The 14,871-nt window shown below is 40.0% G+C and overlaps 1 protein-coding gene across 3 annotated transcripts in view; it reads right to left on the reverse strand.

Moving 5' to 3' along the window:
• The window catches only part of ZNF236 (zinc finger protein 236), a 129,323-nt gene that overhangs the window by 100,055 nt on the left and 14,397 nt on the right, over positions 1–14,871 (reverse strand). For all 3 annotated transcript variants that reach the window (XR_004228588.1, XM_031934565.1, XM_023224779.2), the window contains exons 3-6: positions 10,257–10,435; positions 7,321–7,445; positions 3,800–3,972; positions 1,263–1,406 (exon numbers count right to left, since the gene is read on the reverse strand). Coding sequence is in view for 2 of the 3 variants with exons in the window: in XM_031934565.1 (XP_031790425.1) it covers positions 1,263–1,406; positions 3,800–3,972; positions 7,321–7,445; positions 10,257–10,435 (621 nt within the window). In the remaining variant the exon portion in view is untranslated. The remainder of the gene's footprint in view (positions 1–1,262; positions 1,407–3,799; positions 3,973–7,320; positions 7,446–10,256; positions 10,436–14,871) is intronic.

Here is a 14,871-nt window from a genome sequence, read left to right on the forward strand (position 1 = left end):
AGGCCAAGAGTTAGAAAATGTGAAAGGTAAAATAAGAGACACGTAGAGTCAATCCTAGCAGCTGGACACTGATTCCTAGAGAGTCCTGAAAAAGAATATATATAATTTAACTTCTAATGTTCTTACCTGCCCAAATAAGAGTATAAGGTAAGGGAGATTCCAGGTTTCTAAATCCCTATAACTACATTTCTTTCTATTGAGAATATAAATGTTTAAAATGATCTGGACTATTATTCCAGATTATTCACTACATCTATGTTTTGATTTGCATATTGCCAAAGGAAATGATGAAAACTAATATTTGGTTGATTTACACAACATTAAAAATTTTATTTAAAAAAATTCAGACCAAAATAGAATGTTGAAGACATAATTAGTGGACTCCAACTATTCTCCAGCTTTATAATTCATTTTACAACATTCTATCTGGTCAAGAATAAACTGAGAAATCATCCCACACTGCAAATATTGTGAAAAAAGAAAAGAAAAAACAAACACTAAAGGTAAACCTAAGTTTAAAAACTAAGTATTAATTAGACTTATTTTCCATACTGGTAGGAGGCAACTGTTGACATAACACAACCAAGTAACTGCATTCATAAGCATACATTAAAACTTCCGACACTTGTATTTAATGTCTATTACTATTAAGATACCATAGCTGATGTTTAAATTTTACCATTTATTAATCTGTTGAGAGGCTAGTACAGTACAAGTAACTAAACGAGGCTGAGATAGGATGCCTACAGAAAAAGTAAGCGTGTGTATGTCCCTGTGTATGTGTGCGGGCGCGCGCACCTGTCTACACACAGTCTCTCTGTGTGTAGGCATATGTATTTAGAGTCATAGAATTTTTAACTACATGTACTGAAAAATATATTTTAGTTTCAAAAGTCCAAAGACTTGGGAAAAAGTATCACTGTCACATAAGAAAAGAGAAATATTACCTACAAAGGATAATTAATTCTTAAATTATAATGTAAAGACAAAGAATATTCAACAATCATCAATAACATTGTAGAAATTATTTCACAAATTAATGATTACAGTTTGTCTTATTTTTACAGGTTCAGATGACAGTCTGAATCAAATTATTCTCAAATTTAAAAAGATTGACTTTAATTCTTTAAAAATTTGCACCTTTTCTCCGTATACAAAATTTTCATAGCACCTTTCCACTACTAAATGTTCAATTGTAAAGGTCATATTGAAAACGACAGATTTTAGTTTAAAAAGAAGTTCTTCCAAATTACTAAACTTACCGTTAAAACATGAGCAGTCTCTGTGGAACTTGTGGAATTCTGTGGCCCACCCATATGCATCTTGCTGATATGCGTGTTTAAGCTGCCTAAACTCTTAAATACACAACTACATTCTCTACAGTTATAGGTAGGACCACTCTTGACCTTAAAGAATCAAAAAGAAAAAAATGATGTTTCACAATTAATTGTTAAATTTAAACATTTAAATTATGGCAAATCATAATTTACCATTCCATTCAAAATGACAGAAATAATCTAACCCTTCAACATTACCTTTTTTCTTTTAAATTAGATAGTTCTAGAATCGATAACCCAACTCTTTAAACAATATTGCTGGTATAAGATGAGTTGAAATTTCAGCCTTTTCTATAAAGTAGAAATTATTCAAGAGTGAGAAAACACATTTTTCAAATATTGTAATTTAATAAAAACAAACTGTCAGGCAGAAGATGTTCTCGGTTTTTTAAACAGCTGAATACAATGTTCAATAGTGAAGGCCAGACAGTTATATATAAATACATTTTACACCAAATATGCTTTCAGATGGCCAAAACCACAGAGGTTAGGAAAGACGGTCATAACGATATATGAACTTTTCATCAATTTTGATATTCTGTATCAACAACTAATTTTCTTTTTTTTGAGATGCTCTGTCGCCTAGGCTAGAGTGTAGTACTGCGATCTTGGTTCACTGCAACCTCTACCTCCCAGGTCAAGTGATTCTTCTGCCTCAGCCTCCCGAGTAGCTGGGATTACAAGTGCCGGCCACCGTGCCCAGCTAATTTTTGTATTTTAGTAGAGATGGGGTTTTGCCATATTGGCCTGGCTGGTCTCGAACTCCTGACCTCAGGTGATTCACCTGCCTCAGCCTCCCAAAGTCCTGGGATTACAGACGTGAGCCATCACACGTCTAACAACTAATTTTGGCCTAACAACTAATTTTAAAACTATGATAAATCCAGAAACTATGGAAACCAGTAAAATGAGTAAGAACAGCTATGAACAGAGAAAATATCTAAAATATTATTTCTCTATTACTAAAACCCAGTGTTAGTTACTGTAGAACTATGAAGGCTAGCTTGAAAACTCATTGGCCCCCTCTGAACTTGAGTAAGACTTCCATTCTGTTTCTGGTGCCTAAGAAGCAAATTTAGATTCCTCACAGGACTGGATAATATTTACGAACCAACTTTTAGAGGCTCTTTCTGGAACAACCCATTCTAGTACAGGTCCGAGAGCGCCTCTCAGTGGCAACAGGCAAGTCTCTGGGCCCTTTAGTATAGGGGGAGTTTTCTAAACTCAAGAGTACTAGCAAGTACCTCACAAGGCTGCTCTAAGGTTCCAGTGAGGTATGTCTGTGTGCTACACAAATACACGATCCTTCCTATGCAATCATCTTCACCCAGAGGCAACACCACAAGAATGACTTACAACAGCCCAAATGTATTCTTCTGAAATCTAAAGGTAACCTCAGTACCTCACTAATATTGACATGCCTTCCTAATGTCTCTGGGTCTTAGACATTAAAAAGATTAACTCATTGAACATGGAACTCTGAATCTGTTCATAAAACTACGTGAGACGTGCAGGGTTTTTTCTCAATTTAGATTCTCTTTTTCATTTTAGACATTCTGTTTATCTAAGATCAAAGACAGCTTCTACTTGTTTTTATTAAATTTGGATAGTGAGTGTTAACTCTAAGTTCACTTCAGCGTTAGTTAAGGTATTACTCTAAGGAAAATTAAGAGATATACATTTGCTCTTAAGAATATGATAGTTTTTAATAAAAGATTACTTAAATAACTCAAAGTAAAAAAAAAAGAATATGATAGTTTTTGTTCTGCAAAATTGTTTCATAGGATATACTGATCCATGATATAAGTATTTGTGTTGTTTAAATATTTCTTTGTATTCACAATTAGAATATAAATCAATAAGTCATGACGGTTAGTTAGAGCAAAGGTTGACCTGCTTTACAGAAATACTTGCAGAGGATCTACACAACAGTATGCTCTGCAGACAACAGAAAATTACCATGGGAAATCATCAGTTTAGTCGAAAGCGTGGACAAGCAGCATGGAAGGAAATGAACAGAGCAGGTCTCTGTCCAAGAGGGAATGGACATGTACCATATGAGCTCTGTAGTATTAGCAGTAAGAAAAACACTTTTTTCCCAATTTTATTTTTTATCTTTTAATTTCTTACACTTGCCTGTGTTTCAAGTTTGCTAAAGGGATGAAATACATTATTGAGAATGATGGACTATAACTAACAAAGGTATTAGGATTATTTTCAAGTATTTATTCACCAAAGCCATGCTGTCAGCAAGAAGACAAAAAGAGAGTAGTTTGTATTTCTTCCACATGTAATAAACCAAAAAAATTCCCACGTATGTATTTTCTAAAACGGGATCTGCTCGGCACAAAATCAACCTGCATTTTTTTAAATGGAAAATAATTTCTCAGGTCCGTTTATTAACCCAAAAGATACCTACTGTCCCCTGAGAAATACTGCTTATGCCCCCAACCCATGTTTACCTCTGAGTGGACTCGCTGCACGTGCGAATGAAGATTCCCTTTCTGAGAGAAGGCAGCAGGACAGAAGGCACAGGCGTGGGGCTTTTCACCTGTGTGCTTGATCATGTGGGTCTGCAGTGCCCCCTTCTGGTTAAAAGCTTTTCCACATTCACTACATTTAAACGGCCTTTCACCTAGAGAGGGAGAAAAATGATCAAAATATAATTTCATATTGTACGGGCATCTTACGGATTAAAAAGAACAACATTGAAGTTGCCCAAACCTATCCCTCTGGCCAAAATGTCTCCCCAGAATTCTAGATGCATATATCCAAGTGTCTACTTTAAATCTCCAAATTAACACGTCAAAACTGCACTTGTTCATCTCCCAGACTGTTCCACCTGCGGGCTTCATCAGGCAATGCCGTCCTTCCAGGGGATCAGCAAAAACCCTTGGAGTCATCCTTACCTTTGGTTGCTCTCACGTTTCACACTCAATAGTAACTTCAAAATACAGCCAGCGCAGCCCTGCTGCCCGTCCAAACCACCACCCCAGGCTAAGGCACTCCCCCATCACTCAAAGCTTCTGAAACCACCTCCAACTTGACTCACTGCTTCCACCCTGGCCCCTTCCTAGGCTGCTCTCAAAGCAACAGACACAATGACCCTCTTTAAGTCCGAGCAAGTCACTTGTCTGCTCAAAATCCTCAAAGGCCTCCAAACCCCCCCAGAGTAAAATCAAAGTTCTTCTAATACTCAGCAGAGGAGGTGCCAGTGCTGTGGTCCCCCACCGGCTGTTGTCAGCTCCCCTGTCCCTGCTCAAGATCTTGCTCCCTCTCCCCACTCCTGCCACCGCCCTCAGACACAGCAGGCAGGTTTCCACTTCTGGGCCTCTGAAATCCACCACCTGGGTGGTTCTCCCCCAAGTATCCCCAAGACTTGTTCTCTCAGATTCTTCAGGCCTTTACTCAAATTCCCCTTTGCACTGAGCACTTTCCAGTCCATTCTATTTAACATTAAAATCTCCCCTGTCCTCCCTGGGAACCCCTGGCCCTGTTCTCTACTTGATTTTTCTGCAGGCTTCTCAGCATTTGACCTTTTATATTTTACTCAGTGTTCATCTCCCCTCCCTAGAATGCATGCTCCAAGAAGGCAAGCGCTTGTGCACTGCAGCTCTTTAGCAACTAGAACAGGGCCTCATGCACACCAGCACGCAGTACAGATCTGATGAATGAAGGAATGAGCGAAAAGACAAAATCGAGTTAGGTAAGAGCCTAACTGCAAGGCTACTTAAATTTCTAGTCTTACTAAATTTTCACTCCCTAAGAAACCAAAAGCAGCTGAGTTCATAGTAACATCAGATCCCTGCTTCTCTGAACAGCTTTAGGGTTAAATAAGTGAATGAGATATAACAAGCTTGGGGACAGTATACAAATGGGAAACAACCCTGCTTTAACTCAGAGGGGCAAGGGTGTGAAAGAGGAGGACAGGCAGTCAGGAGGCACGGTGAGAGTGCGGCCTGGTCATGGCACTGCCTGCATGGGGACAGGAGAGGAGGGCAGGTGGGCAGGAGGCATGGCGAGAGTGTGGGCCGGTCACGGCACTGCTTGTGAGGAGACACCCTTCCTGTTCTAGATGACGATGCTGCAATGTACTCAGCCTCCTTTGGACAGGAGTTCTGCTGGGTCATACACAGTCCAGGCATGGTCCAGTAGGATTCTGGTCACCCCCCCTCACATTATCACACACACTGCGAGGCACAGCCATTGGAAGACCAAGCCCAGAACACAGAACTGCCTGAACAGCAAGCGGGCACTCCCTGCTACCTCCACCCGGGCCTGCCAGCCTCCTGTTTAAACCACACCGGCCTATGTGACTCCTGGGGCTGGGACCTGTTGCTCTCTCCAGGCAGCTCACAAGCCAATTGGAGCAACAGTGACATATGCTTCAAGTTCAATGCAGGAAGAGTACGCATCACAGAATCCCAAAATGACACAAAGTATGTGATTCTACACGCATGTGTCTCTCTAGGAGTGAGAGTATGCTTATGATGTATGTATATTTATGTATGTGTAGAAAATATCTAACGGGGTAGATATCAAACTGTTAAAGGTAAATGACATCTGAGAAGTGAACACGAGAAGGATTTGCTTTACTTTTTACTTTATCTCTACTTTGGGTAAAGTTTATAACATTTTAAAACTATTTTTTCATTGATTAAAACTTCAAAGACTACACACTAAAGCTGAATACAGACAAAATGTATTAGCACATTTACAAGAGCATTGTTTTCTTTCTCTCTTACTCTAGAAAATAAATAAAAACTGATGCTCTAAAAATATCAACTTTATGCTGACATATAAAAAAACGCTGAAATCATCTGAATGACTCTACAATACTCTACACAGAAATATTCACTAAAACTCTGAAGAAGAAAAAAAAAGCAATGTAACATAATTAGAACTGATTGACAAACAATAGCAGCCAAGCAAAATAGCTGTGAGATTTTTTACTTTGTCACTATAAAAGAAAACCAAATCAAGAAATACAGAGGAAAACAAAATGACAAAGCATGGATCATTTTAATTGCAAATCTCAAATACTAAAAATATTTGTACAATTTTCCTTTTTCCTTCCCTGGAGATCATGTGTGTTACTAATACAATATTATAAACGGGCTGCTCTTTACAAGATGGCAAAGAGTATTCAGCTATGAATGCTGTACTCACTTCCAAATATTCAAGCAAAACTAATGAACAAGATAAGGCATGGAGAAAGAAAGTTTTACTATTTCAATGTTTCACAGCTTAGTGAAGGCAAAATTACAAAAGAATATGAAAATCCACTGCTTTCTTGTTTTTTATTTTATTTGGTTTTAATTTTATTGAAGAGTCAGGGCCTTCTTGCTGTGTCGCCCAGGCTGGAGTGCAATGGCACGATCATAGCTCACTGCAGCCTCAAACTTTCAGGCTCAAGCAATCCTCCCACCTCAGGGCTACAGGTGGGTGCTACCACGCCTGGCTAAGTTTTTTATTTTTTGTAAAGACAGGATCTCACTATGTTGCCTGTGCTAGTCTTGAACTCCCAACCTGAAGAGATCCCCTCACCTCAGCTTCCCAAAGTGCTGGGATTACGGATGTGAGCCACCACATCCGGTCTTTCTTTGTTAATTTAGCTCTGATTAGCACAGTGTAATATCTGACACACAGTAAAAATAAATGAGGGAATAAATAAATACCATACAAATAATAATAACAGTAATAATATCAACCCCAAATTATTAACAGCCTACCATGTATCAAGCACTTTTCAATGAGCACTACGCATGTTTTTAAATTTATAATTTAGGACAACTATATACAGATAAAAGAGCCACATTTTTCAAGTGAGGAAATAAAATAACATAAAGAGTAACTAATTTCAGCAAGATCACCCAGCAAACTATGGGAAAGCTGGGGTCAGATTCCAAGTCGAGCTAGCACAAAGGCACCTGTTCCTCCCTTCAAGCCACAGTCAGTCACCCAGAAGCCCATGCTTTCATACCTGTGTGTATCCTAATGTGTCGCGTTAACTGGCTTGGCTTTTGAAACGTCTTTCCACAGTGCGGACATGAATATGTGAATCCACTTCTGTCGATATTCCGGTTATAAGACCTTGTACTTGATACCCTAGTGTAATAAAGGAGGGCAAAATACACGGTAAGATGTCTCCCTTGTACCTTGTACCATAAAGTCAAAATGAAAATCCTACCAGAAAATCTGGCTGACTAGTCATCAGAACCTGTTTTAATAAATCAATCACATATATGTATGTGTCTGTGTGTATATGCGTTAGTTTTAAAAATCATAAAACTCATTTTTCTCTATTTTTGATGAAAAAAAAATTTTGTTTTTTCCAGGTCAAAAACTGAAATTGGGGCAGGGGAGCAAAATGTCTCTTCTAGACAAAACTTTACCTGTGATGGTCAGCAACAAAGATGCTCCGGGTATAATTTCTACACTGATACCTGACCCACACCATCTCCTCCAGTCTCTTGCTCTCATTACCATCTGCACACCGATGACGTCCAAACTCCTACCTCCAGCAACTCTGCCTCCTCCTCTGGCTCCAGCCCTGGACAGCCAACTCTCGCTTGGCATTGCCTCATGGGTGGTGTCCAAAACAGAACTCTTCATTGATTCCCAACCTGCTCCTTTCCATGTCAAGACATGAAAGTTCCCTCTTGCTCAAGTTTATGTCTCAAGAGTCCCGCTGGATTTTTCTAGTCCATCTCTAAAAGCTGCTGGTCTTACTCTGAAACACCCACAAATGTGGACACGACTCTCCACCCTCCAGCCACCATCACAGCCTCAGAACGGGTTCGGCTCTCCAGTGCACTGCTTCCATAGCCTCCAGAAAGGTCTCCCTGCTTTTGACTCCTGCCCACACACCAGGCCCAGTGCCATCCAAAAGTCTGGTCACGCCATTCCCTTTGTGCAAAACCCTCCAAGGGCTCCACCCACTCACAGGAAATGCACATCCCGAGCCCCACCAGGCAGGCTCTCCTCACCCCAGCCACCTTCCTGCTTCTCACACCAGGAAGGCTCACTGCTTCCACCAACGCACTCCCTCAGCCTGAAAGGCACGTCCCCTAAGGCTGCAGGGCTCCCTGCTCCTCACCCCAGTCTCCTTCCAAAAGCCCCACTCAGAAAGGCCCACGCAGTACAGCCGCCTCCCCAGTCTCCCTCAGCCACACTGCACACAGTCATCCCGCTGTCCTTCTGTCTTAACACGCACCACTATCTGAAACTGTGGTACTGACTAACCCACTCACTTGGTCACTGCCTATCTCCCGACTAAAGGGCAGTTCTGTGAGGGCGAGGCTTCGTCTGTCTGGTTTGCCCCTCAGTCCGGAAAGACCTAGAAGCTAGAACTGTCTGAGTGCCGCGAGCACCTAAACATTTTCAATCATCTTTCAAACCTCCAAGGAAACATCAAAAATGCCTGTGTTAAAGCCTCATCAGAATAAAAATCTGGAATGTATAGAGACCATGTATTATTATATTTGGGGATTTAAAAAATCACTGAAATTACCATCCAATTGGCTGGGGAAAAAAGAAAAAAAAAATCACTAAAATCAACAAGAGGCAAAATGAAAAAGAAAAACAGGAGACAGCTGATCATGTGGACCTCCAGTCCACATTTCTCAAACACAATGTCTAAGAGGATAAAGAAACATCAGAGTCTTCAGGCATTTTACAAACTGTGTTAACTGCCATGGGACTTCTTGTTGTTAAAAAGTACAGATATTTCCTAAACATTGCAGCTTAGAAGGATGGCAAGCTAAATTGATAATATAGTAGTTAAAATGATAATCGATACTGCCTTTATTTTATTTTATTTTTAGAGACAGAGCCTCACTCTGACGCCCAGGCTGGAGTACAGTGGCACAATCTCGGCTCACTGCAACCTCCACCTTCTGAGTACAAGCAATTCTCCTGCCTCAGCCTCCCGAGTAGCTGGGACTACAGGCATGTGCCACCATACCTGGCTAATTTTTGTATTTTTAGTAGGTACGGGGTTTCACCATGTTGGCCAGGCTGGTCTCAAACTCCTGACCTCAGGTGATCTGCCTGCCCCGGCCTCCCAAAATGCTGGGATTACAAGCGTGAGCTACTGTGCCTGGCCTGATACTGCCTTTTAGAGATTGTTGGAGAAAGCTAAATTAGTGTGAAAACTGATTATCACCATTAGCTAACTTGAGCAAAAGGGCCAGGAAGAATATTTTATTTCACTTTATTAAGAAACGGAAATATCAGTAAAAATATATATTATCAGGAATTAGGTAAAATATAAATTTTTTTAAAACATGTTAAGTTTGAATAGGAATAAATGTATAAATGCATTCAAATATAGTCAGTTGTTAAGATTATGAGCTCTAAAATCAGACTATTAGGGTTTAAATTTCAAACTCCTGACTTACAAGCCACAAAATCTCATGAAACTACTTGGTCCCTCTAATCTTGGTTTTCTCATCTGCAAAATGAGAACATAAAAGTACTCTGGCCTAACAGGGTTGTTTGTAATGATGAAATGAGGTTCTGTTTATATACACGCTAAGAACAGTGTCAGGCACATATGACTTTTAACAGTTGGGTACTACAAATTAATTTATTAAAAGGAGTACTAATTAAACCCTTGTGAGTCTAGTTTACATATTTTGTTATCTACCCATAAACATGTATTGCCAGTACCCTGTTCTACAGCTTTCAACATTACAATACTAGGTAAACACTTCTACTCACATAGCCTGACGCTATTCATTAATGTGTAGGATGCACCGTGCATGTTATAAAAGACATTCTAACAACAAATTATCTGTGGGGTTCCACTTTGCTGGGTTCTTGCTGCAAGTATTTCTACTGGGTCATAGCAGAGTGCGCTAGCTTTTAACATATTATATGGATTTTTGACCAAGCCCATGTAATGACTCATATTACCTAATTTTGTAATGAGTCTTCATGTGTTCCTTCAGCTCTGAGGAGGTCTCGAATTCTTTCTTGCAGGCCTTGCAGGCATGCTGCCGGGTTCCAGCCATCTCCTGGCGGTGCTCCTCCATGTGCACGGCCAGCTGACTCTGCAGAGTAAACTCATCCCCACACTCAGAACAGATGAGATTCTGGAACAGAAAACCCATCAGTGAGCAGAGCAAACCTTTCAAAACCACTCCTTCTTCAAAGAACTGGTATGATCAACAGTTAACACACAAATTAAATGAAAACTACTTGGTCCCTCTAATCTTGGTTTTGATCTAATACTTTCCTCTGGAACAAGCATCACTTTCACCTCTCAAAAATGTATTTGAATATACAAAAATCAGTTCTTTATTGGAAGAAAAAGATGGAAACATTGGGAAAAGGGTGAGAGAGCGACACAATTTTTGAGCAAAATGAGTTCTGTTTTGAACTGGTATTGGGTAATGGCACTGGGTCCGCCTATTCTGTGAGCACTTCAGAGAAGTAGGATGACCTCAGCACTACACGGGGTCAAGAAAGAATTCAAACTAAGATTATGGTTTAAGAGATGACCTTGAAACAAAATGACAGCTTTCAAGTTTTTAATAGATAGATCAGGTCATTGTCTCACTTGGTTTGGAGGCAGAGCAGAGCGCAGGCTGTGGCCTGGCTTACTGAGCTTGTGAACGAGGGACCCTCTGAATGGAGGCATGGGGTAACTGCAGAACACACACACACAGAACTTCAAAGACTCTGAGCAAAAATACAAGAATGATAGCTCAGTAATCTTTAATATTTGAGTTCATATTTTGGACATATTTTAATAAATATATTAAAATTTATTTCACCTGTTTGGGTTTTTTTTTTCTTTTAAAAATATAGCTACTAGAAAATTTAAAATTATTCATCTATCACTTAGATGAAGCTGGTCTAGATGTTCTACAGCTGGGTCTAGATTCACCTTAAGGCTGCCAATCACTAGCTAACCTGCCAGTTTGGGTGTGCTGCCCACCCTGAGCCTATGAAACAGGGATAACAATAACCCCTGCCCTCACAGGGCTGTTATAAGGTTAGATAAAATGACACATATAAGATGCTGACTGTGCGTGGCCTAGAGTGAGTACTCAATAATTACTTCATCAGTAGCCATTGCTGACTTAGTACAAATTTCAGTTCACTCATGTGGAGTTCCATCACACAGTTACAGTATTTACTGAAATGATCCTCAAAATGAACTGTCCAAACATGAGAAAACATGACCCGCCAATGAGCATAAACTGTTATTTCCAAATAAAATGCATTGATTTTTTTCTATCAGACTTTTTTCTAATCTGCACATACTAGTCTTGTAAATAAATGTTTGTAAACCTCATTAAAATGAGGCTGTTAATTGATACTACCTCTAGTTATACTGTAGAAAAAGACAAAGAAAAGTGAAATATTTTGAGAAATCCAAAAATCATGTAAATAACTTTAAAGTAGTATTATTGTATAATAATTTAAGGAAATAATAAACTACTAGATTTTTAGTGACTTGTTGATAAAAGAAAATTTGTTCTAGGAAACTCCCCACAAAAAAAAACTATCATAATTTGACACAGCTCTTTAAAAAAAAAAAAAAAAAAAATTTGCAGTCCTGAATGCATATGGCAAAAGAAAATGCACGGCTTTCATTACCAATGATTCTCCACTGCACCTCCTGTCTCAAAATCACATCACAAAACCCCTCGCAGCCCGCTCCTCTCTGTACTGTTACTGCCCTGGTTCACATCCACCCTCTTTTCACTTACTCTTTTACCAGATGATCTGATTCATGTGTTTCAGGGATATCTACATGGATATTACTCAGGCATTTGTTGGATCTGTCTGAGTTACAACCCTAGTTTATGCACAACGTACTCAGATGGTGCAAGCAGGATCCAGCACCTCCCAGGCCAAAGCCAAGACCTCACAGCTTACAGACAGCTACATCACTGTCTTTCTGCTTTCTCTCCTGCAAGCCAAAAAGAGCCAGGATGCTCCTCCTTCCCCCTGCCCGCCCTGGCAAGACTTAAGGAAGTCTTCCACAAGGAGAACAACACCCCATGTATAGTCACAGGCCACTAGGACAACAGGCCTTCCGCTCATTGTATTCTCCATACAGAGTTAACATCACGTCTCTCACCTAGAAGCAGAGGCTGTCCTGGGGTAATTCTCATGATGCTAAGTGGCCACAGGAAATCATCAAGAGAAATGCATGGCATTTTAATCTGTCTCCACCTTGCTGAAGATATGATCATCACTAAAAGACCAGAGTGTGCAATGCTAGGTACTGACTGCCTCAAGGCTGCTCTCCTGTCCACCCCCCGCCCTAGGATGGCAGCGTGTGTTCACCAGACTCTGCGTGTGTGGGATTTTCCCTTTCTCAGATCCCCACCACATCATCATCCTGTCTCCTGTCCTGGCCTTCTCAGAAGCCATGCTTCTCTTCCTAATGCAGTGTGCCTCTGCTGACCTCAGGTACTGCTCAACACACAAAATAAACCCAAAACCCACCCCACAAAACGCTGCTCTTCTCTCAACACTTACAGAACCTGATCCATCACTATTCCTTTGTACGTGCTACTGAGATGATCAATAAATGTGAACAATGTCTTCCGTGAGAAAGCTGTTTGTGTGTGTGTGTGTGGGCGTGCACGCGCTGTTCCTCTAAACATTCTATAACACCCCTTAAAGGAAGTGATTTACTCAAAAAATAATGTGACCTTCAATAATTATGTGACTTTAAGAAAAATTCCGAAGTGATTTAAAAACTACAGTAATTTTTCTGGTTTACTCTTCCGGGTTTGAGATTTATTTGGACAGAGGAGTGACCACTATGAATTTTAGACTATAAATCTCAATAGGGCAGTAACTAAAAATTAGATTTCAGTGTTCTGAAAGTAAAAACTTAAAAATGGAACACTTTAAAAAGTTAATTATAGTTCCTAAGTACATATAAGAAGACATGTTTACAGGTTATTTTTTAAACCAGTTTTAATGAGGCATACTTTACATATAACAAATGTACCCATTTTAACTGTAACTTTTTACTACTACAATCCAATGTTGATGACTTCAGAGTTTAACTCTTAGAAAACAATTTTAGTACTATTTCCAAGGTTTCAGGGGACCCTGCACTGGTACCCCCAATACTGTCTGTGCCCAACAAACTGCGGGTGCTTCACCAACTTTCATCTCACCTCATCTTCAACCTCACTGAAGGAGCCACAGTCGCTCCCCCAGACCTCAATGCACCTGCACTTTCTACCAAACGGAGCAGCTTTCTTCACAAGGCTCTCTGACTGTTCTAAGTGGTGAATAGTTTAAAAAGCAGTAATTCCAACAGCTGTCACTAGTTGAATTCTCTACCTGCCAGAAACTGTGCTGGGCCATTTTATGTTCGGAGTAAGTTTCTTGGAGACAATGTATTGTTAGATCATATGAGAGGTTTTTTGTTTTGTTTTGTTTTGTTTTGTTTCATGGAGTTTGACTTCATTGCCCAGGCTGGAGTGCAATGGCGTGATCTCAGCTCACTGCAACCTCCGCCTCCCGGATTCAAGCAATTCTCCTGCCTCATCTTCCCGAGTAACTGGGATTACATGCGTCCGCCACAATGCCCAGCTGATTTTTGTATTTTTAGTAGAGACGGGGTTTCACCATGTTGGCCAGGCTGGTCTCAAACTCCTGACCTCAGGTGACCCACCCACCTTGGCCTCCCAAAGTGCTGGGATTACAGGTATGAGCCACCGTGCCTGGCCAGCAATGTCTTTTAATTCACGTACTTACATTTAAAGTAATTATTGGTATATGAAGTCTGTCATTATTTGTTGTTCGTTCATGTTTCTTTTCCTCTGCTTCTCTTCTTCCCTTCCTGGATTACTTTTTGGAATTTCTTAGAATTCATTTTGATTTATTAGTAGTATTTTTTTAGTACATTGCTTCGTACAGCATTCTTGGAGATTGTTCTAGGTAGGATTATACATACGGAACTTATCACAATCTACTGGCATCGACATTTTGCCACCTTGAGAGAAGTACAGAAAACCTTATTTCCATTCAGAGTCTTGCACCCTTTCCCCTCTTTAAATGTCACTGTCCTGAGTATTTCCTCCATGTACACTGAGTACACAAGATGATAATTTCTGCTTTGACCATTAACTATGATTTAAGAATTCATAAGGAGAAGAACATTGTATTATACTCACCCCAATTTTGTATTCTTACTCATTCTTTTTGTATTAGGGTTTTCCAGAGAAACAGAACAAAGAGAACGCAGGTGCGTGTTTGTGTGTGTACATATCCTTCTGTGATGACCATGATGCAAATGTAGAATTTTCTGTTATTGTCCCAAAGTTCCCTGAGGCCCTATTAATTTTTCTAGTTCTTCTCTGTTGCTCAGCCGAGGTCATTCCTGCTGCTCTATCTTCAGGTTCTCCTCTGATTCTCTTCTGTCCTCTCTGGTCCATCAGGGAGCCCTTCTACTGAGTTCTTTAGTTCAATCATGGGATTTTTCAGTTCTACAATTTCCCTTTGGTTCTTTCTTCTGTTTCTTTCTTCCGTTTTTTCATTTGTTTCAAAA

Source organism: Piliocolobus tephrosceles, chromosome 18 (genome assembly GCF_002776525.5).
Source record: "Piliocolobus tephrosceles isolate RC106 chromosome 18, ASM277652v3, whole genome shotgun sequence".
NCBI classification, from domain to species: Eukaryota; Metazoa; Chordata; class Mammalia; order Primates; family Cercopithecidae; genus Piliocolobus; species Piliocolobus tephrosceles.